At 42.6% G+C, this 23619-nt stretch overlaps 1 protein-coding gene across 3 annotated transcripts in view; it reads right to left on the bottom strand.

The window, feature by feature from the left end:
- Nucleotides 1-23619, bottom strand: part of zdhhc17 (zDHHC palmitoyltransferase 17) — a 151525-nt gene that overhangs the window by 39040 nt on the left and 88866 nt on the right. For all 3 annotated transcript variants that reach the window (XM_073058760.1, XM_073058759.1, XM_073058758.1), the window contains exons 6-9: nucleotides 18896-18960; nucleotides 16235-16397; nucleotides 12057-12182; nucleotides 2573-2715 (exon numbers count right to left, since the gene is read on the bottom strand). In XM_073058760.1, coding sequence (XP_072914861.1) covers nucleotides 2573-2715; nucleotides 12057-12182; nucleotides 16235-16397; nucleotides 18896-18960 — 497 coding nt within the window. The remainder of the gene's footprint in view (nucleotides 1-2572; nucleotides 2716-12056; nucleotides 12183-16234; nucleotides 16398-18895; nucleotides 18961-23619) is intronic.

The following is a 23619-nucleotide window of genomic DNA, read 5'->3' on the forward strand; positions in this document are numbered from 1 at the left end:
CAGCAGTTCAGGCAGCATCTGTGAAAACAGAAAAACAGAGTTAACATTACTGCAGGTTAATCTTAAATTGGAACTGGCCAGTTCTAATACAAATAGGAAATGAGCTTGCTCTGAAATTATTGAATTGACTGTTGAATTCTAAGGGCTGCAATGTGCCCACATGGAAGGTGAGACACTGTTTTACATTGGGCTTCACTGGAACAGTGCAATGGGGAAAAAGTTACATCACTTTAACATCTTCCTTTCCCACATTCAGAGACCCAAAGCTCCCTTTACATAAAGTAGACATTCACTTACATTTCCAATCTATTGCACAGTACCTAACACTTACAAATGTGGTCTACATCAGTGCAAACAAAGGCAGACTGAGTGACCACTTTGCAGAAGACCCCCATTCAAACACTGAGCCTGTCATTTCTTGTCAGTTTAATTCTCCATCCAACTGTCTCTGTCGTCTGTCCTTGGCTTCTTATATGGTTCCAAAGAAATACGAACAACAGTACCCCATCTTCTGATGAGGCAGATTGGATTGAATTCAATAACTTCAGATAGCGTGCCTTTGCATTTTATGACCAGTTCTGATTTAAGATTAATCACATGTAACATTAACTTAGTTTCTCTCTCCATGGTTGTTCCCTGATCTACTGAATATTTCCAGTATGCTGTTTTATTCCAGGTTTTCAGAATTTGCGATGTTTTGTATTCCATTTCTACCTTCAATGGGCCAAATAGCATAATTCTGCTCTTACACCTTATGGTTTATTTTTCTCTTGTTCCTTTTTTATTCATTTATCAACATCTCCAATAGACAGAAGAAGATTACCACTTGTGTAATCCAGTCTCCCTTGACCTTCAACTTATTATAGACACTCTATATTTTCTCTACCCCTCCCCAATCACATGATTAATTGCTGTCTTTCTTCAGTTCTGATGAAAGGCCATTGTTGGATTGGGGTGTAGAAATGTTATTTTTCTTGTAGCTCAATTTTCCTATACTTGCTTGTACTTAAAATCACCTATACACATGGAACTGTTCAGTGAAATTTCTAGTAATTACAGTACAGATGCTTCTGTATTTCTTTTAGAAACTTTATAGTTTTCAATAGCAGGTGTCACACTACTTGAATCTGGCTATTTTGTAGGCTAATCGTTATCACTGAAATCTCGTTATCTCTAGTCTGAGTAGGAGACAGCCACAAGGTCAGTCTGCTCTTTCCTTTGTCCTGTCAATGCTTGTTCTTCTTTGCTCTTGTATCAATTGATAAAACGATCATAAGCAATACATTTTATGCCTCATTCCTGACTCAGTAAGAACCTTTTGATTGCAAAAGCTTCAGGATCCAATACCATCAATTTAAAACACTGTCTCTCTCTCTCCACAGGTGCTGCCTTACCTGCTGAGCAATTCCAACATTATCTGTTTCTATTCTTTGAAAAATGGTCTACATCAGAGATGATGAGACAAAAGTAATTCTGAGGGGGAACAACGAGTTAGATGCTGAGAGGCTTTGCTTACAGGCTCTGGAGTTTGGGCCTGGGATTATAATCAAAAAGTATCAGTTACATTGGACTGAATGAAAAGTTATAATCAAAAAGTATCAGTTACATTGGACTGAATGAAAAGAAGCTTCTTTACACCAGGGTTGTGTTATGTTTGGAATCTACCTCAGAGGGCAATTGCTGAGTATATTAAAAACAAATATTGACAGATTTTTGGGAAACGTGAACATCAGAAGATACTGGGAACAAGCAGAAGATTTGACCTGACATATGAATTAGCCTTCATTTGAGGCATAACAGACTTGAACAATAAATAGCTGCCTCTTGCTCTTTAAGGAACATAAGGAATAGGAGAAGGAGTACGACATTCGATGTCACAATATCATTCAGATAATTTTTGTATACACTTAGTGGCCACTTTATTATGTACATCTGCTTGTTAATGCAAAAAGTCAATGCATAAAAGCATGCATAGTCAAGAAGTTCAGTTGTTGTTCAAACCAAACATCAGAATAAGGAATAAATATGATGTAAGTGACTTTGACTGTGGAATGATCATTGGTGCCAGATGGTGTGGTTTCAGTATCTCAGAAACTGCTGATCTCCTGGGATTTTAATGCACAAGTCTCTAAAGTTTACAGAGAATGGAGTGAAAAAATAAAATCCAGTGAGTGGCATTTCTATGGGTGAAAACGCCTTGTTAATGAGAGGAGGTCAGAGGAGAATGGCCAGACTGGTTCAAGCTGACAGGAAGGTAACCAAGCGTTACAAGAGTTAGGCACAATAGAGTAGATGGGCTACAGCAACAGAAGACCATGAACATATACTCAATGGCCACTTTATCAGATACAGAGACCATTGAGTTTACATTTCTTAATGTGAGTTATATCATATTTTATGTATTGCACTGCACTGCAGCCACTAAACAAATTTTGTGACATATGTCATGGTAGTAAACCTAATTCTGATTCTGAGGTCAAAATCTTTTATACTTGCTGAGAAGTGGGAAGGAACTGGGGCAGGCAGAATAAAGAAACTCACAACGAAGCCAGGTTTTCTGTAAATCACTTACTTTGAAAGGAACTGAACCAGTGCCCAGACTCCACCGTACATTAATCCTTTTATTAGCCAGGAGTCAATATCAAGGTCAGCTATGAATCCCACCAACCAAATCACTAAAAACGGAGTGCCCAGCATCACCTTCTGTCGAAATTCCTATTAAAGAAAAGAAACAAATTATAATTCCACCACTGAAAGCATTTACAGGAAGCAATGCCTCAAGAAAGAAGCATCTATCATCAAGGATCCCCACCAACCAGGCCATGCCAGCTTCTCACTGTTACAGTCAGGCAGGAGGTCCAAAAGCCTGAAGTCCCATATCTAGGTTCATAACACAGAACATGGAATAGTACAACACAGTACAGGCCCTTCAGCTCACGATGTTGTGCTGACTCCAAATCAATCTAGCCATTAGACCATAGGATATAGAAGCAGTAGGCCATTTCGCCCATCGAGTCTGCTTCGCCATTCAACCCTTCCCTCCCACTTAGCCCTCCATTTTTCCTTCATCCGTGTACCTACCTAAGAGTCCCTTAAAAATCCTTAATGTATGTCTCTAGTACAACTCGTGGCAGGGCATTCTAACACTCACTACTCTGTGTAAAAAACCTACCTCTGACATTCACCTTCCTGACTTTCCTCCAAACAACTTAAAAGTTATGCCCCCTCGTATTAGCCATTTCTGGCCTGGGAAAAAGCCTCTAGCTGTCCACTCGACCTATGCATTTTATCATTTTGTAGTCCTTTAACAAGTCACCTCTCATCCTCCTTCGCTCCAAGGAGAAAAGCCTCAAGTTCAGAGATAGCTACTTTTCTACACCAATCAGGTTGTTGAACTAACCATAAGACATAGGACCAGAATTAGGACATTCGGCCATTGAGTCTGCTCTGCCATTGATTAATTATCCCTCTGATCTGCACAATCCTAACATTACCCAGCAACAGAACACTATGGACCACTTCTTGCACTACAGTGGGCTGGTTTCTAATTGTGTTTTTGCACTAATGTCTTGCTTTGCAATCTCTGTTTTCACTGTCTTGTATAATTAATGTACAATGTACCAATGTGTCTGTGATGCCACTGTGAGCGAGTTTTCCTCTGTAACTGTACCTCACTGTATTTGTGCACATGACAATAAACTCAACTTGATTGCACAACTCTCCAAACATGGAACAGACAGAAGCTGAGGGGAGACCCGACAGAGGTTGATACAGCCAGTATCTTTCTCCCCCATGGTTAAAATGTCTCATATCAGCAGATATATATTTAACGTGAGAAAGGAAAAGTTCAAAGCAGATGTGCGAAGCAGGCTTCATTTTTTACACAGAGAGTGGTGGGTGCTTGGAATGCATGACCAGGGAAGTGGTGGTGGAAGCAGAAACGAAAGTAGCATTAAAGTTCTCAGATGAACACATGAATATTCAGTACATGAAGAAATGTGGACCATGCACAGGCAGAAAGAATGAATGTAATTAGGCATTAGGAGAACACAGAACAGCACAGGCCTTTTGGCCCACAGTTATGCTGACTTCCAAGAGCAATCTAACCCTTCCCTCCCACATACTCCATTTATCTTTCATCCATGTGCCTATCTAAGAGTTATTAGATAGATACATTAGTCCTCAATGTATCTGCCTTTACCTCCACTCAATTAAAAACCTACCTCTGACATCTCCCCTATGCTTTCCTTCAATCATCTTAAAATTATGCTCCCTCATACAGCCATTTCCACACTGGGATAAAAGTCTGGCTATCCACTCTAACTCTTACCTTATAAATTCTATCATGGTACTTCGTTGTGGGCCTCTTCCTGTGCTGTGGTGGTCTATGTTCTAAGAAGAGTTCCAAATTTAAGAAAACCAATTTTTTTTGCCTATTTTCAGCACAGCTATACACATTGAATGAGAGAATTCAAGACTCGCACTGAAAGAATTCACACTGAGATGTAAAGTGTTCTAAGGATATTGAATTTAAACCAGAGGGTGAAAATGTCTTCACAATTCTGGTATAAGCCAATAAAAACATTATCGCCTTAAGGAGTTGGAGCAGGACCTAAATGAACTCTGGATCATTCAGGAAGCTGAAGGGATGATACATATAACATATAGAGAAGTAGTTACACCCTTGGTGCAGAACAAAGGAAACTGGGTGACAGGAAGGAAAAAAGGGTTAAACAGTTAGTGCAGACTCACCCTGTGGCCATCCCTTCAACAACAGGATAGTGTTGGGTGGGTGATGTCTTTGGCACTGAATCTGGCTCCGTGACTCAGAAGAGAAGGGGGGAGAAGAGGTGAGCTGGGGTGATAGAGGATTTGTTAGTTTGGGGAGCAGAAAGGTGGTTCTGTTGAAGAGAACGAGATTCCTGGATTCTATGTTGCTTTCTGGGTGCCAGGGTCTGGGATAGCTCGGTTCAAGCCCTCAATATTCTTAAGTAAAAGGGTGAGCAGCCAGAGGTCGTGGTCCAGGGTAAGTACCAATGACCTATGTAGGATGAGTGGCAAGGTTCTGCAAAATGAGTTCACGGATATACAGAACCTGCTTTCTGTTCCCCAAACTATTATACATTATCCATTATCACCACAGCTCACCTCTTTGCTCCCCCTCCCCCTTCCCCTTCCCTTCTGAGTCACGGCGCCAGAATCAGTACCAGACACCTAACCGCTGTGACTTTCCTCTGCTCCTGTTGTTGAGGGGGATGGCCACAGGGGTACTCTGCAATGAACAGGATCTCCAGGTTTGTGTTCTCAGAACTGCTTCTTGTGCCATGTGCGAGTGAGGCCAGAATTAGGAAGATCATACAGTTTAACACGTGGCTAAGGAATTGTTGTAGGAGAGAGGGCATTAGAGTTTTGGATCATAGAGCTCTCTACCAGGGAAGGTGGGACCTGCACAGAAGAGAACATCTGCACTTGAACTGGAGAGGGACTAATATCTTAGTGGGAAGTTTACTAGTGCTACATGTGATGGGGTGGGGTTAAACTAGAGTTGTAGGGGGATGGGAACCAGAGTGCCAGAACAGATAGTGGAGAGGTTGTGAAGACATGTTGTTAAGACCTCAGACATAGTCAGGAATCAAAAGGTTGAGCATGGTGTGACTAATGTTCTAAGATGCTCAAGAAGTACTGTCGGAAAGGCCATGGATCAACATATGGAATTATGATATTGTAGCCATTAGTGAGACTTGGTTGCAGGAGGGGCAGGAATGGCAGCTCAGTATTCCGGGGTTCCAATGTTTTAGAAGCGACAGAGCAGGAAGAATTAAAGGGGGAAGTGTGGCATTACTCGTCAGGGGAAACATCATGGCAGTGCTCAGTCAGGACAGACTGGAGAACTCATCTAGTAAGGCTTATGGGTGGAACTAAGGAATAAGAAAGGTAATGACCACATTAATGGGGCTATATTACAGACCACCCAACAATCAGCAAGATTTAGAGGAACAAATTTGTAGAGAGATTGCAGACTGTTGCAGGAAACATAAGGTTATTATAGTCTCGATAGTATCATTATCTCGACTTCACTGCACCCTGTTCCAATTCCAACCTAACTCCTTCCGAACGCTCTGTTCTCCGCTCCCTCCGCACCAATCCCAACCTCACTATAAAACCTGCTGATAAGGGGGGAGCTGTTGTTGTCTGGCGTCCTGACCTCTACCTGGCCAAGGCACAGCGACAACTCTCTGATACCTCCTCTTATTTACCCCTTGATCATGACCCCACTAAGGAGCACCAGGCCATTGTTTCCCATACCATCACCAACCTTATCAGCTCTGGGGATCTCCCATCCACTGCCACAAACCTCTTAGTTCCCATACCCCGCACTTCCCGTTTCTACTTCCTACCCAAGATCCACAAACCTGCCTGTCCAGGTAGACCTATTGTCTCAGCTTGCTCCTGCCCCACTGAACTCATTTCGGCACACCTTGACACTGTCTTATCCCCCTTTGTTCAATCTCTTCCCACCTATGTTCATGACACTTCTCATGCTTTGAATTTTTTCAATGATTTTAAGTTCCCTGACCCACACCGCCTTATTTTCACCATGGACGTCCAGTCCCTATATACCTCCATACCCCACCAGGATGGTCTCAAAGCTCTTCGCTTCTTTTTGGATTCCAGACCTAACCAATTCCCCTCTACCACCACTCTCCTCCGTCTAGAAGAATTAGTTCTTACTCTCAATAATTTCTCCTTTGGCTCCTCCCACTTCCTCCAAACCAAGGGTGTAGCCATGGGCACCCGTATGGGTCCCAGTTATGCCTGCCTTTTTGTTGGCTTTGTGGAACAGTCTATGTTCCAAGTCTATATGGGTATCCATCCTCCTCTTTTCCTTCGCTACATCGACGACTGCATTGGTACTGTCTCCTGCACGCATGCTGAGCTCGTCGACTTCATTAACTTTGCCTCCAACCTTCACCCTGCCCTCAAATTTACCTGGTCCATTTCAGACACCTCCCTCCCCTTTCTTGATCATTCTGTCTCCATCTCTGGAGACGGCTTATCTACTGATATCTACTATAAGCCTACAGACTCTCACAGCTACTTGGACTATTCCTCTTCCCACCCTGTCTCTTGCAAAAATGCTATCCCCTGCTCACAATTCCTCTGTCTCCGCCACATCTGCTCTCAGGATGAGGCTTTTCATTCCAGGATGAAGGAGTTGTCTTCCTTTTTTAAACAAAGGGGCTTCCCTTCTTCCACCATCAACTCTGCTCTCAAGCGCATCTCTCCCATTTCCTGCACATCTGCCCTCACCCCATCTGCCCGCCACCCCACTCAGGATAGGGTTCCCCTTGTCCTCACCTACCACCCCACCAGCCTCCAGGTCCAACGTATAATTCTCTGTAACTTCCGCCACCTCCAACGGGATCCCGCTACCAAGCACATCTTTCCCTCCCCCTCTTTCTGCTTTCCGCAGGGATTGCTCCCTACGCGACTCCCTTGTCCATTCGTCCCCCCCCCCCCCCATCACTTCCCACCGATCTCCCTCCTGGCACTTATCCTTGTAAACGGAACAAGTGCTACACCTGCCCTTACACTTCCTCCCTCACCACCATTCAGGGACCCAGACAGTCCTTCCAGGTGAGGCGACACTTCACCTGTGAGTCGGCTGGTGTGGTATACTGCGTCCAGTGCTCCCGGTGTGGCCTTTTATATATTGGTGAGACCCGACGCAGACTGGGAGACCGTTTCGCTGAACACCTACGCTCGGTCCACCAGAAAAAGCAGGATCTCCCAGTGGCCACACATTTTAATTCCACATCCCATTCCCATTCTGATATGTCTATCCATGGCCTCCTCTACTGTCAAAATGAATCCAAACTCAGGTTGGAGGAACAACACCTTATATACCGGCTGGGTAGCCTCCAACCTGATGGCATGAACATTGACTTCTCTAACTTCCGTTAATGCCCCTCCTCCCCTTCTTACCCCATCCCTGACATATTTAATTGTTTGCCTGTTCTCCATCTCCCTCTGATGTTCCACCCCCTCCTTTCTTTCTCCCAAAGCCTCCCGTCCCATGATCCTTTCCCTCCTTCAGCTCGGTATCACTTTCACCAATCACCTTTCCAGCTCTTAGCTTCATCCCACCCCCTCCGGTCTTCTCCTATCATTTCGCATTTCCCCCTCCCCCCACTGCTTTCAAATCTCTTACTATCTTTCCTTTCGGTTAGTCCTGTCGAAGGGTCTCAGCCCGAAACGTCGACAGCACTTCTCCTTATAGATGCTGCCTGGCCTGCTGTGTTCCACCAGTATTTTGTGTGTGTTGTTGTTTGAATTTCCAGCATCTGCAGATTTCCTCGTGTTTGAGGTTATTGTAGTAGGTGTTTTTAAACTTTCCACATATTGATTGGGATTCCCATACTGTAAAAGGTCTAGATGGGATAGAGTTTGTTAAACATATTCAGGAAAGTTTCCCTTATCAGTACATAGAAGTCCCAATGAGAGACAGGTCAATGCTCGATCCACTATTATGGAATGAAAGAGGGCAGTGACAGAAGTTTCCGCAGTGGAACACTTTGCACCTTGTGATCATAATGGCATTAGTTTCAAAGTAAATACAGAAAAAGATAGGTCTGATCCACAGGTTGAGATTCTAAATTGAACGAAGGCCAATTTTGATAGTGTCATAAAGGATCTGGCAAATGTGGATTGGGACAGGCTGTTTACTGGCAAGTGTATTTGGTAAATGGGAGGCCTTCAAAAGTGAAATCACCTGAGTATAAAGCTTGTATGTGCCTGTCAGAACAAAAGGTAATGATAACAGGTTTAGGGAACCTTAGTTTTCAAGAAATATTGAGGCCCTGGTTAAGAAAAAAAAGCACATAGCAGGTATAGACAGGTAAGAACAAATGAGGTATTTATGGAGTATCAGAAATGCAAGGGAACACTTAAGAAATGAGAGAGTTAACAGAAGGCATGAAGTTGCTCTAGTAGACAAGATGAAAGAGAAGCCTAAGGTATTTTACAGATATGTTAAGAGCAAAAGGATTGCAAGGGACAAAAAGAGATGGGGAGATCTTAAATGATTTTTTGCAGCTGTGTTTAATCAAGAGACAGGCACAGTGTCTATAGAAATGAGGCAAAACAGTAGTAAGGTCATGACTCTGTACAGATTACAGAGGAGGAGGTGTTTGCTGTCTTGAGGCAAATTAGGGCGGATAAACCCACCCAGAGCTTGACAAGGTGGCCCCTCGGATCCTGTGAGAGGCAAGAGCAGAAATTGCCAGGGCCCTAGCAGAGATATTTAAAACATCCTTAGCAACAGGAGGGCTACCAGAGGATTGGAGAATAGCCAATGTTGTTCCACTGTTTAAAAAAAGGCTCTAAGAATAAACCAGGAAATTATGGACTGATAAGCCTGGCATCGACAGCAGGAAAGTTATTCTAAAGGGACTGGATATAGGAGTGATTGAATAGACATGGACTGATCAGGGATAGTCAGCATTACAGGTCATGTCTAACCAATCTTATGGAGTTTTTTGAGGAAGTTACTCGGAAAGTTGATGAAGACAAGACAGTAGATGTGGACTTCAGTAAGGCATTATGGGAGGCTGGTCAAGAAGGTTTAGTTCAGGATGAGGTAGTAAATTGGATTAGACCTAGACTTTCTGGGAGAAGCCAGAGAGTGGTAGTTGATGGCTACCTCTGTCACTGGAGGCCTGTGACCAGTGGTGTGCCGCAGGGATCGTTGCTGGGTCCATTGTTGTTTGTCATCTTTATCAATGATGTGGATGATAATGTGGTTAACTAGATCAGCAAATATGCAGATGACACCAAGAGTTGGGGTGTAGTCGACTGCGAGGAACAGAATTTAATGCAAACAAGTGCAAGCTGTTGCACTTCAGTAGGACCAACAATGTGGTAGAACAAAGGGATCTGGGAATAAAGGTCCATAAGCCGTTGAAAGTGGCAGCACAGGCAGATAGGTTTGTAAAGAAAGCTTCTGGCACATTGGCCTCCATAAGTCAAAGTACTGAGTACAGGAGATGGGATGTTATGTTGAAGTTGTATGAGACATTGGTGAAGCCTAATCTGGAGCATTGTGTGCAACTTTCATAACCTACCTACTGGAAAGATGTAAATGCAAAGAAAATTTACAAGGATGGACCTGAGTTGTATAGAATGATTGAATAGGTATAGAAGATTGAGGATTTGACAGATGTACACAAATTTATGAAGGGTATAGTTAGGGTAAATGTAAGTAGGCTTTCTTCACAGGGTGGGTGGGTCTGTAACTAGAGGGCATAGGTTAAGGGTGAAAGGTGAAAAGTGTAAGGGGAACATGAGGAGAAGCTTCTTCACTCAGAGTCATGAGAGTGTGAAATGAGCTGCCAGCACAAGTGCAAAAAGCAACATCGATTTTAATGTTTAAGAGCAGTCTGGATGGATACATGATGGCAGGGGTATGGTGGGTAATGGTCTGGGTGCAGGTTGATGGGAGTAGGTAGCTTAATTAGTTCGACATGACTGGATGGGCTGATGGGACATTTGCTGTACTTTTCTACAACTAAGACCTCATCTGAAAAATGTCTAGCTTTGTACTGGAAGCTAACTAGTCTTGAGGGTAATTGTATTACAGTATGGTGTAAATATAACTTCCACACTTTTCTAGATTACACCAAGGTTATTTTGAACCACTCAAGTTTATTCTAATCACTTGATTTTCTGAATGTTTATTAGCATGAAATAAAGAGCATTTTTACAACATACATGCTTATTTTTTTAAATATAATTATCATACTTGCTTTAAATATTTCCAGAAATTTGTCACATTGTTTCTCCAGTCCTTAGTTGAGCTTAGCCTGAACTGTGGCAGGAATTCAATAATTGGTCTTCCTCCTCCAGCTTCACCACTGACACAACCCTTCCCACCATTGAGGATGTCTTCAAGAGACTGTGTCTCAACAAGATGGCACTTACCATCTGGGACATTATTCTTCTAAGTACCATCAGGGAGCAGTTATAGGGTCCTCAACAATTTAGGAAGAGGTTCTTCCTCCTCCACCACCAGATTTCTGAACCATTGAACACTATCCCATTATTCCTTTTGTTTATGCATTACTATTTTATAATTTACAGCAATTTCTATGTCTTCCCCAAAATAAAATCAGTATCTTGTAAGTCAGTGACAATAAACCTGATTGTAATTCTCAAACACAGTACATCCCCAAGGTACTGGCCTGACTTGGGCATAACCCATACAAACAAACATTTGGGACACTGGTAGAATGCATTTCCTTACAACACAGAAAGAAGACATCTGGCCCATTAAGACAATGCTAACTTCAGAACATTTCCACTCCTTCACCTATTTCACTGTAACCTTTTCTCTCTCATATCACCATGAACTAACTCTACCCCAATTCATCTATCCCTCACCTACACTGGAGGTACTTTACAGCAACCTAACTACCCCATACATCTTTGGAATGCAGGAGGAATACTGGAACACACAAGGGAAGGCTATGCAAAGGAAGAATGCACAATTTCCATATGGACAGTTTCTTTCGGGCAGCATTACAGCAATGCCTTACAGCACCAGCTGAATAATTTCTGCTGTTGTCTGTAAGGAGTTTGTACATTCTCTGTGTGACCACGTGGGTTTCCGCTACATGTTCTGGTTTCCTCCCACATTCCAAAGACGTATGGGTTAGGGTTAGGAAGCCATGGGTTGCTGTACTGACACCAGAATTGTGATGATACTTGCAGGCTGCCCCAGCACATCCTCAGACTGTGCTGGTGGTTAACACAAACAACACATTTTACTGTATGTTTCAGTGTACATGCTACAAATGAAGCCAACCGCTCTCTCTTGAATCTCCTACTTTTAATTATGTTTCTAGAACAACATCTATGGAAAGAAACACTGCACCAACTAAGACCACCCCGGTACTCTAACCAGTCATGCATCAAGTAAGTCTCTGAAAGCAAATTAATATGTTGTTGCACTTGCTTGTGGCAAAGTCCTTACTTTACCGGGCCCATGAGTGACTCACCTTGTCTGCTTTCAGCCTCTTTAGGAATGAAGGGCTGTCAAAGCCCTTTGCCTGCCTGGCTTCTTGTAAATGACTAATCATCCAAACATTCTTCCGCTGTTTAGCAAGATCTAATGGACTTTCACCCTATGGAGACAGAAAATGAATGCAGTGGCAAATATGAAGGCTTCCATTTAAACCTGATTTCTTTTAAAACATTTGCATTAAATAATATGAACCATATTAACCACAATTAACTGTCAGCTGTAGTAGTTCAAAAAGAGAATATTTGGTTCCCTTCAAAGGGGCACACAGAATTGCTACACTCTGGCACTATCTTCTTTTGGTATGACATCAAAGACTCGAGCAAATTTCTATCAACGGAGAGCATTCATAACGTCTGGTATGGAGGTGCCAATGCATAGGATCAGAAATGGCTGCAGAGGGTTAACTCAGCCAGCTCCATCATGGGCACAACCCTTCCCATCACTGAAGACATAATCAAAAGAAAATGCTTCAAGGAGATGGCATCCATCATAACCCAGGACAAGCCCTCTGTTCATTACTACCATCAAGGAGGACGTACAGGAGCCTGAAGACTCACACACAACATTTTAGGAACACTTTTTTCTCCTTCGCCATCATGAATGGTGCATGAATACCACCATGCCATTCTCTTTTTTGGCACTACTTATTTATTTTTCCTATTTCTTTTTTTTATATTACTTATTGTAACCTACATTTCTTTTAATGTATTACACTGTACTGCTGTTGCAAAAACAACAAATTTCATGATATGTGTCAGTGTTAATAAATAAAGTCCTGTTGGCTCTCAAGTGATCCTAAGATGCTAGTGGAGTCTTCACCAGTACCTTAATCCCTCTATCTGCACTGATCTTCGACACAACACAGCATAAGAAAGGTGGCCATGTAAGACCATGAGATATAGGTGTGGAATTATGCCATATGGCCCACTGAGCTTGCTCTATCACTCGATCATGGCCAATTTATTTTCACTTGCAGCTCCATCCAAAGTTCTAAGTAAATTTATTATCAAAGTACATACATGTCACCATATGCGTACCCTCAGATTCAATTACTTGGAGGCATTCACAGTAGAACAAATAAATGCAATAGAATCAGTGAAAAACTACACAAAGACTGTCAAACAACCAAGGTGTAAAAGAAGACAAACTGTGCAAATACAAAATAAATAAGTAATACCGAGAACGGGAGTTCTGGAGTCCTTAAAAGAACTCCACTCTGTCTTCTCCCCGTAACTTTTGACATCCTTACTAATCAAGAACCCATCAACCTCACTTTAGATATACCAAATGACTTGGCATCAACAGCCATCTTTGGCAATAAATTCCAGCAATTCACCACCCTCTGGGTAAAGAAATTCCTCCTCATTTCTGTTCTAAAGGGACGTCCTTGTACTGGAGGCTATGCCTCTGGTCTTAAGCCTCTCCCCCTACTGGTAACGTCCTTTTCACATTCCACTCTATCCAGGCCATTCAATAGGTTTCAAAGCAAAAATATTGGATTAGCAATAAATAACTGGGCCATCCTCAGGGTGAAAAAGGCACTAGTTATGTGCAAATCTTTTCTGAACACAACATATGCCATTTAAGTATGAGGTGTGTCATTTTAACACTACTGAACTCCAAAATCATTTATGGCAAACCTTGTTAGTGTTCACTTTGGAGTCATAGAAAAACAAACCCTCCATCCCATCTAGTCCAGCTGAACTACCGTAGATTCCGGACTACAGAGCGCACCTGATTAAAAGCCGCTGGCTCTAATTTTAGAAATAAAATCAATTTTTTACTTGTACAGGCCGCACCGGATTTTAGGCCGCACCGGATTTTCGGCCGCAGGTGTCCCACGTTGTAATATGAGATATTTACACAGAAAGATATTACACGTGAGGATTTTTTAACTTTTAATTAAATCCATATGGTAACAAACAAATATATATTGCAAATGCTTTTTTTCGAACCGTGCCTGTAATACGGCTACTTTTAAATATACATACGTATCGGTAACACAAATTACGTTGCATATACTTTTTTACTGAACAGCACGAACAACATTCCAATATCTCCTAGCGACTGGTAAAAATATATATACTGCAGCCTACCAGGAAAAGTTATTGATCGCCTTTAACTTAAAAGCAGCGTTTTCGCTCGGGTCTAATGAGCTCGGCTAATGTGCTCGGGTCTGATGTGCTCGGGTCTAATGAGCTCGGCTAATGTGCTCGGGTCTGATGAGCTCGCGTAACGCGATCGGGTCTAATGAGCTCGGCTAATGTGCTCGGGTCTGATGTGCTCGGGTCTAATGAGCTCGCGTAACGCGATCGGGTCTAATCAGGTCTAATGAGCTCGGCTAATGTGCTCGGGTCTGATGAGCTCGCGTAACGCGATCGGGTCTAATCGGGTCTAATGAGCTCGGCTAATGTGCTCGGGTCTGATGTGCTCGGGTCTGATGAGCTCGGGTCTGATGAGCTCGCGTAACGCGATCGGGTCTAATCGGGTCTAATGAGCTCGGCTAATGTGCTCGGGTCTGATGTGCTCGGGTCTAATGAGCTCGCGTAACGCGATCGGGTCTAATCGGGTCTAATGAGCTCGGCTAATGTGCTCGGGTCTGATGAGCTCGCGTAACGCGATCAGGTCTAATCGGGTCTAATGAGCTCGGCTAATGTGCTCGGGTCTGATGTGCTCGCGTAATGCCCCCACCTTCCCGTTTATCGCAAACCGGTATTTTTCCCACAAGACGCGGCGAAACCGGGTGTGATGTCATAGCATCCCGGGATGTAGTACAGAAAACAAATATAGTTAAAACACTTCTAACTTTAACTAACAAATGAATTACTAAGCGAAAATATTATAAACTAAGTAACTGCCATAAAGGCAGCACGATGCTTTTCTTCGAGTGTTTTCCATGTTGATGAGGGTGAGTACAAATGACTGATTTACAATAATTTAATTGTGAAAGTGCGCTTGATTTATCGTACAATTTCATTGGACCTCTGTGAACTACTCATCAATTTTATTGGTCTACTGTTACGAGGCAAAATGTTTACGAGGCGGCATGAAAAAAAACCATGTATTAGCCGCTCTGTATTAAAGGCCGCAGAGTTCAAAGCTGTTCAAAATGTGGGAAAAAAGTAGCGGCTTAAAATCCGGAATCTACGGTATTATTCTGCTTCGTTACATTGGCCTACACCTGATCCATAGTTCTCCATATCCCTCCTATCCATGTACTTATTCAAACTCCTCTTAAATGTTGCAAGCAAACATGTAACCACCACTTCTGCCGACAGCTCATTCCACATTCGCATCACCCCGAGTGAAGAAGTTTCTCCTCTGGTGCTCCTTAAATATTTCACCTTTCATCCTTAACCCATGACCCCTAGCTCTAGTCTCACCCAACTTCAGTGGAAAAAGGCTGCTTGTGTTTATCCTGTCACTACCCCTCATAATTTTATATCATTCTTTCATTCATATGTGCCAAGTCATATGGTCTTTTCATAACCATGATTGTTCTTGGCAAATTTTTCTACTGAAGTAGTTTGCCATTGTCTTCTTCTGGGCAGTGTTTTTACAAGATGGGTGGCCCCAGTCATTATCAATTCTCTTCAGAGATTGTCTACCTGGCATCAATGATTGCATTACCGGGACTTGTGATATGCACCAGCTGCTCATAAAACCATCCATAACCTGCTCTCATGGCTTCACGTGATCCTGATCGTGGGGCTGAGCAGGTGTTACACCTTGCCCAAGGGTGACCTGCAGGCTGGCAGAGGGAAGGCCTTCTACCTCTTTTGGTAGAGACTTATCTCCACCCTGCCACCCACATAATTTTGTAAACCTCTATCAAATCTCTCTTATTTTCCTACGCTCCAGGGAATAAAGTCTTTACCTTTTCAAAATTTCCCTATAACTCAGATCCTCAAGTCCCAGCAACATCCTTGTAATTTTTCTCTATACTCTTTCAATCTTATTGACATCTTGTCTGTAGGTAGGTGATCAGAAATGCACACAATACTCTAAATTTGGCATCACCAACATCTTCAACATAACATCCTAACTCCTGTACTCAGTGCCCTGATTTATGAATTCCCATTGACTGGGAAATGCATGCGACCCAAGAAGCTGCAGTGAACTATTTTAATAATGAACACTAACGAATCATACCTTGATATTCTGAGAGTCCACATTAGCTCCAGCTTCTAGCAGCAAACTGATCACAGTGGTGTTACCTGCCAGCACAGCCCAGTGTAATGCCGTGTTCTTGTGGTACTTGTCCCCAAGATTTACCGACACATTAAATGTGAGCAGCAGCCTTGTCGGGTCCACGCTGAAATGCAGAAGCAACAATAGTGTCACTGGCTCATACAGTCCCATTTTCAGTTCAGCAACATAAAATGAGGCAAATCAGTCTCTGAAATATGCATATTCATAATTTCTCAAGTAAGACTTTAGAGTCAGTTCTATTCAAGTGCTCACAAATTATGGAAGCCTTATAAACATACTGATAGTGTAAAACACTTTAAAAAAAATGCCAAAGCCCACTTTTGACACAGGATATTGTATATTGGCTGCTGGAAAGTGAAGGAAACTGACACCCAGAGAAAACCCACACAACTGCAGAGAGAACATACAACCTCCTTACAGACAGTGGCAGGAACTAAACCCTGATCACTGGTGCTGTAAAACATCATGCAAACTGCAATGCTACTGTGCCACTTCAACCGCTCTGTAAGTGGTTGTTCTTCATATGCAAACACACTGTAGGTGCTAACAAGTAATTTACAGAGAGCAAAACAGATCCAGATCTTATCCAATGTTCCCTAGCAGTTGGATAGAGTGTAGAGATCTGCATAAAATTCAATTGTACAAACAAAGGCCATTCAGCTCATTATTTGTGTCATGACTTAGTTTCTATTTCATTCATTGCATCTTTTTTACTTTTATTCCAGAATTTTATTTTACAATTCGATTCTTGTTTATGATGTTGCTGGTATTTGTTGTCCATCATTAGTGCCCCTAAACCAAGGAGGCTGTCAAGAGTCATCACATTAGTGGATCTGAAGTCACTCATACACTCAGCGGCCATTTTATTAGGTACACCTGTACACCAGCTTTGTTGATGTAAATACATAATCAGCCAATTATGTGGCAGCAAAACCCAATACATAAAAGCATGCAGACGTAGCAAGAGGTTCAATTGTTGTTCAGACCAAACATCAGAATTGGGAAGAAATGTGATCTAAGTTATTTTGATCATGGAATAATCGTTGGTGCCAGTATCTCCGAAACTGCTGATCTCCTGGGATCTTCATATACAAGTCTCTAAACTTTACAGAGAATTGCGCAAAAAACAAAAAAAAAACTAATAGCTAAAGTGCAAACACGAGGAAATCTGCAGATGCTGGAAATTCAAGCAACACACACAAAATGCTGGCGGAACTCAGCAAGCCAGGCAGCATCTATAGGAAGAAGTACAGTCGACATTTCGAGCCAAGACCCTTTGTTAGGACTAACAAAAAGAACAGACAGTAAGAGATTTGAAAGTGGAAGGGGGAGGAGCAGATCCGAAATGATAGGAGAAGACAGGAGGGGGAGGGATGAAGCTAAGAGCTGGAAAGTTGATTGACAAAAAGGTACAGGACCATAGGGCAGGTGGCCTAGGGAGAAAGAAAGTAGGGAGGGGAGCACCAGAGGAAGATGGAGAGCAGGTAAGGAGTGATTGTGAGAGGGACAGAGAGAGAGAAAAGGGGGGGAAACTAATTAATTAATTAATTAATAAGGGATGGGGTAAGAATGGGAGGAGGGACATTAACGGAAGTTAGAGAAGTCAATGTTCATGCCATCAGGTTGGAGGCTACCCAACCGGTATATAAGGTGTTGTTCCTCCAACCTGAGTGTGGCTTCATCTTGACAGTAGAGGAGGTCATGGATTGATATATTGGAATGGGAATGGGACATGGAATTAAAATGTGTGACCCCTGGGAGATCCTGCTTTCTCTGGCGGACAGAGCGTAGGTGTTCAGCGAAACTGTCTCCCAGTCTGCGTTGGGTCTCACCTATAGAAGGCCGCACCGGGAGCACCGGACACAGTATATCACACCAGCCGACTCACAGGTGAAGTGTTGCCTCACCTGGAAGGACTTTCTAGGGCTCTGAATGGTGGTGAGGGACGAAGTGTAAGAGCAGGTGTAGCACTTGTTCCAATTACAAGGATAAGTGTCGGGAGGGAGATCGGTGGGAAGGGATGGGGGGATGAATGGACAAGGGAATCGTGTAGGGAGCAATCCCTGTGGAAAGCAGAAAGGGGGGGAAGGGAAAGCAGAAAGAGGGAGGAAGGAAAAGTTAGAATGGTTCAAGCTGACAGGAAGGCGACATTAACTCAAATAACCACATGTTACAACAGTGGTGTGCAGAAAAGAATCGCCGAATGCACAATACTTTGAAACCTTGAAGTTAGTGGGCCACAGTAGCAGAAGGCCACTAGCATACATTCAGAGGTCACTTTATTAGGTACAGGAGATACCTTATAAAATGGCCTCCGAGTGTAGGTTACATGGGGGAAAAGATGATGGGATTCCTTTCCTGAAAAGACACTGGTGACATCGATGGGTTTTTTTAAGAGACCCCAATAGTGTCACAGTTAAACTGTTCTCCTTTAAAAGCCACCCACCACTCAATCTACTCCCACCATACATCCAAATGTGAAGATAGTGGAACAATGCTGAATATTCTTCAAGATGGCCACAACATTAAGCATTCTGCAGCAAAGGAGAAGCCACTTCGATAATAAATGGCAAGATAGTTGAGAGATGAAACCATTCTAACCTGTGTGTTCTATAAGCAGCCCACATCAACGGTGTCATCCCATTCTGGTCCATCATGTCGACATCCTGAAACAGGTGGTCAGAAAAGGTTAAATCTAAACATTGGATCATTGTTGCTAATCTCTCAAATATCAGTGTTCAGAATTTCCACTAACATCCTGAAACCCTCAGAAAGGTTTCTCAATTTGAACCGTGTCTTAGGTAATTTGTGTTCCCCTCAAGCTGATCACAAGCAGAGAAACATGGTAACAGTAGTGGATGGCTGACTCAAAGATTCTGTTGCTCTTCTGAGAATGTGAAGAGGATAAGGGGTACGTGTAGAAGGGGTGGGCGAGGGGTAAGTGTAGGAAACTATGTAGACAGGACCAGGGAGAGGATATGTCATTGGGAAAATGTAGGAGAACAGGGAAGAGGTAGCTAAATTAAGGTGCCAGACAGCATGTGGCCACCACAAAGAGGAGGAACCTTGCGACCACAAGACAATGTGTTCGGCAAAGTACTTTGAGCTCTATACCTATTGCGAGTGTTTTGCTTGCGTCCATACCCATTCCAAGTATTAAGCTTGCGTCTATGCTTATTCCGAGTATTTCGCATGCTTAGCTATGCAATAGCCAATCAATTGATGGATTTGAATCGGTAACCATATTTGTGAATGTAGTACCCTGCTTTTGATAGATAGATAGATACTTTATTCATCCCCATGGGGAAATTCAACATTTTTTCCAATGTCCCATACACTTAACTCAGTAAAAATATGATATGCATCTAAAATCACCCTCTCAAAAAGCATTAATAATAGCTTTTAAAAAGTTCTTAAGTAGTTTACTTAAATACATTCAGTCCTAACCCCGGCACTTTAACATATCTTACTCCTGGCGGTTGAATTGTAAAGCCGAATGGCATTGGGGAGTATTGATCTCTTCATCCTGTCTGAGGAGCATTGCATCAATAGCAACCTGTCACTGAAACTGCTTCTCTGTCTCTGGATGGTGCTATGTAGAGGATGTTCAGGGTTTTCCATAATTGACCGTAGCCTACTCAGCGCCCTTCGCTCTGCTACCGATGTTATACTCTCCAGTACTTTGCCCACGACAGAGCCCGCCTTCTTTACCAGCTTATTAAGAAGTGAGGCGTCCCTCTTCTTAATGCTGCCTCCCCAACACGCCACCACAAAGAAGAGGGCGCTCTCCACAACTGACCTATAGAACATCTTCAGCATCTCACTACAAACATTGAATGACGCCAACCTTCTAAGGAAGTACAGTTGACTCTGTGCCTTCCTGCACAAGGCATCTGTGTTGGCAGTCCAGTCTAGCTTCTCGTCTAACTGTACTCCCAGATACTTGTAGGTCTTAACCTGCTCCACACATTCTCCATTAATGATCACTGGCTCCATATGAGGCCTAGATCTCCTAAAGTCCACCACCATCTCCTTGGTCTTGGTGATATTGAGACGCAGGTAGTTTGAGTTGCACCATATCACAAAGTCCTGTATCAGTTTCCTATACTCATCCTCCTGTCCATTCCTGACACACGCCACTATGGCCGTGTCATCAGCGAACTTCTGCACATGGCAGGACTCCGAGTTATATTGGAAGTCTGATGTGTACAGGGTGAACAGGACCGGAGAGAGCACGGTCCCCTGCGGCGCTCCTGTGCTGCTGACCACCGTGTCAGACCTACAGTCTCCCAACTGCACATACTGAGGTCTATCTGTCAAGTAGTCCACTATCCAATCCACCATGTGAGAGTCTACTCCCATCTCCGTTAGTTTGTGCCTTAAGATTTTGGGTATAAATATTACCTTTGTAAACCGACAAATTGGGAGTTGGCTACCTTACGCCCGAAGTGCGTGGGGCTGCAAACTCCTCACTGAATAAAAACCGTTTCAGAGGTAATTTCGTGTCTCTGGTGTTTTTCCTCAACTGAGCAGATTAATAATTTCTGGTTGACTCTTCTCTCTGGTTTAAATTTGTATGACACAAGCAGAAGAACACCGAATTTCAATAGCACAGGAATAACTTCTCAGTTATATACCTAACCGACATATTTATTGATGTTATCTGTACTTTGTACAAGTCTTCCTCTGCATTACTTACATCTCTACTTCCAACTCCACACCACTTATCTAAGTTGTGAACAGTGCTGCCCACGGCATTGCTCCTTATTTGATGCTGCTCTCTTCACCCTCGAAGCTGTATTGTAGTTACTTGATCTGCCTTCGGCAACCAACCTTAACGTCATGTTTCAATCTGTACCATACTTCCATTATGCAATAGTCTCTGTATATTCGCCCTCCCCTTCTACTCTTTGCAGTTTCTGTATGGGATTCAGATAGGTTGGTCAAAAGATCTATTTTTTAAGTGCTCTGGATTTAACTATTTCATTTCTCAATATCTATTGCTATTGAATGCTTCAAAGAAGTTTTCTTTTTAATTTACCCATTATTGTTGTTAAGCAAACTGATGCATAGTTCAGTGGACATGCTCTCTTTTTAAATCAAGGAAGCACAACTACAACTTGACAGTCTTAGACAATTTTCAAATTGAGTTTTATGCTTCACAATACCATGAAGCACTTGTGATTCTTTTTACATACAATAAAGCAAAATTTTCTGCTACAGTTAATAGTATCTCTGCTCTCTTTTCTAGCCTTCTTTTAAATTGACGGTGCAATCCATTTAAGCCATTATTTTATCTTTGGTACTTTTAGTCAACTATTCCTTCATTCATTCATTCATTTATTTTGACCAACATCAAGTATCTTTCAGCCCTTCGAGCCACGTCACCCCGGCAACCCCACAACCCCAATTAACCCGAACCTAATCACAGGACAATTTACAATAACCGATTAACCTTCCCAGTATTTCCTTGGACTCTGGGAGGAAACCAGAGCACCCAGGGAAAACCCACACATTCCACGGGGAGCATGCACAGAGCCTCCTTACAGGTGGATCTGGAATTGAACTCCAAACTCCAGAACACCCAAGCTGTAATAGCATCACGCTACAGTGGCACCCAAATTACCAAATATTGAAAGGTCTAGAAGGTTCTCAATCTGGGGTGCATGGACCCCTTGGTTAATGGGGTTCATGGCATAATAGGCTGGGAACCCCTAGCCTATATAGAGCAGACATGGAGAGGATGTTATTGACAGTGGCAGAGTCTAGGACTAGAGGGCAGTGCCTCAAGATGGAATGATGTCCCTTTAGAACAAAGATGAGGAGGAATTTCTTTAGCCAGAGGGTGGTAAATCTGTGGAATTCATTGCAATGGATGGCTGGAGGCATGTCATTGGATATATTTAAAGTGGAGCTTGATAGGTTCTTGGCATCAGAGGTTAAAGGGTGGTGGTGGGAGAATGGGGTTGAGAAGGAAAATAAATCACTCGTGTTATTGTGTAGACTTGATAAACTGAATGGCTTAATTCTGCTTCTGTGTGTTATGGCTTCAGGATCTTCAGAACTTATACATCTTTATATCTTTTTTAACCTTTCATTTAAGGTCATGTTGTTGCACAGGAAATACATGGGGCATTATAACTTCTTAAGAGAGGTTACTGGTCATGTGGCATCACAAAGATGTTTGGTAAATGGCATTCAGTTACACAGAGGAGATTTATCTGCAGTGTGCAGAGTATTGTTAAAGGGTTTGAGTGCCAACACGACCAAAATATTAAAATGCAGCGAAGAAACCCTAGTTTCTGTTGTTGTTTTGTTGCTTGTGTTCTGTGTTATTCTGCTGAACACTGTGGGCATGCTGTTGTATACTAGCCTGGAAATGTGTGACACTTGCAGGCTGATTCTAATGCACCATTGGGTGTGTTGGTTGCTAAAACGGTGCATTTCACTTTATGTTTTGATGTACCTATACACATGATAAATAATCTCGAATCTTGAAGTTCATAATGTCTTAAGTTAAATATGAATACAGTCTGCCCTCCTTATCCGCGAGGGATTGGTTCTGGGACCCCTCGCGGATACCAAAACACGCGGATGCTCAAGTCCCTTATTCAACCTAAGTGCGGTGGATCTCAGGACCCAGCGGAACCCCAAACCTTATTTAACCAGTCTCAGTGCAGTGGATGTTAGGACCCAGCAGCAGAGATCTGAATCTGCAGTGTTTCTGTTCACGAAAACAATCACGATCGCGATTGAAAAGAGGTGAAACGCCATCGGTCATTAGAAAAGCGTTACGCTACATTCAGTCTACGATCGGAACAATTTTATTGGATAAAGTGAGAAAGGCTGTGCCCCGATGAAAGCTACAATTATTACTAAGCAATAATTGTAGCCTTATTGTGTTTTGGGGTTTTGGGTTTTTGATCCTCACATCAACCCGGCACAGTGGAGAGCGCACTCGATAGCGGTCTGTCACTGGATCAAACTCGGGAAGAAGTTCCCGAGCCTGGCACTGAAACATATATTCTTAAGTGTTTTATATGCATATAAAGTGTTTTATATGTTTTATAGGTAAAATATATACTATATACTAAGACAAACGTTTGACTAACTGACACTAAATAATACCGGATGTACCTGTTCCGACTTACTGAGTAAGAGAACTTCCGATTTTTTTTATCCCGATCCATGATAACCCACGCTTATCCTCCCATATACTTTAAATCATCTCTCGATTACTTATAATACCTAATACAATGTAAATGCTATGCAAAATAGTTGTTATACTGCATTGTTTAGGGAATAATGACGAGGAAAAAAAAAGT

Source organism: Hemitrygon akajei, chromosome 10 (genome assembly GCF_048418815.1).
Source record: "Hemitrygon akajei chromosome 10, sHemAka1.3, whole genome shotgun sequence".
Classification (NCBI taxonomy): domain Eukaryota; kingdom Metazoa; phylum Chordata; class Chondrichthyes; order Myliobatiformes; family Dasyatidae; genus Hemitrygon; species Hemitrygon akajei.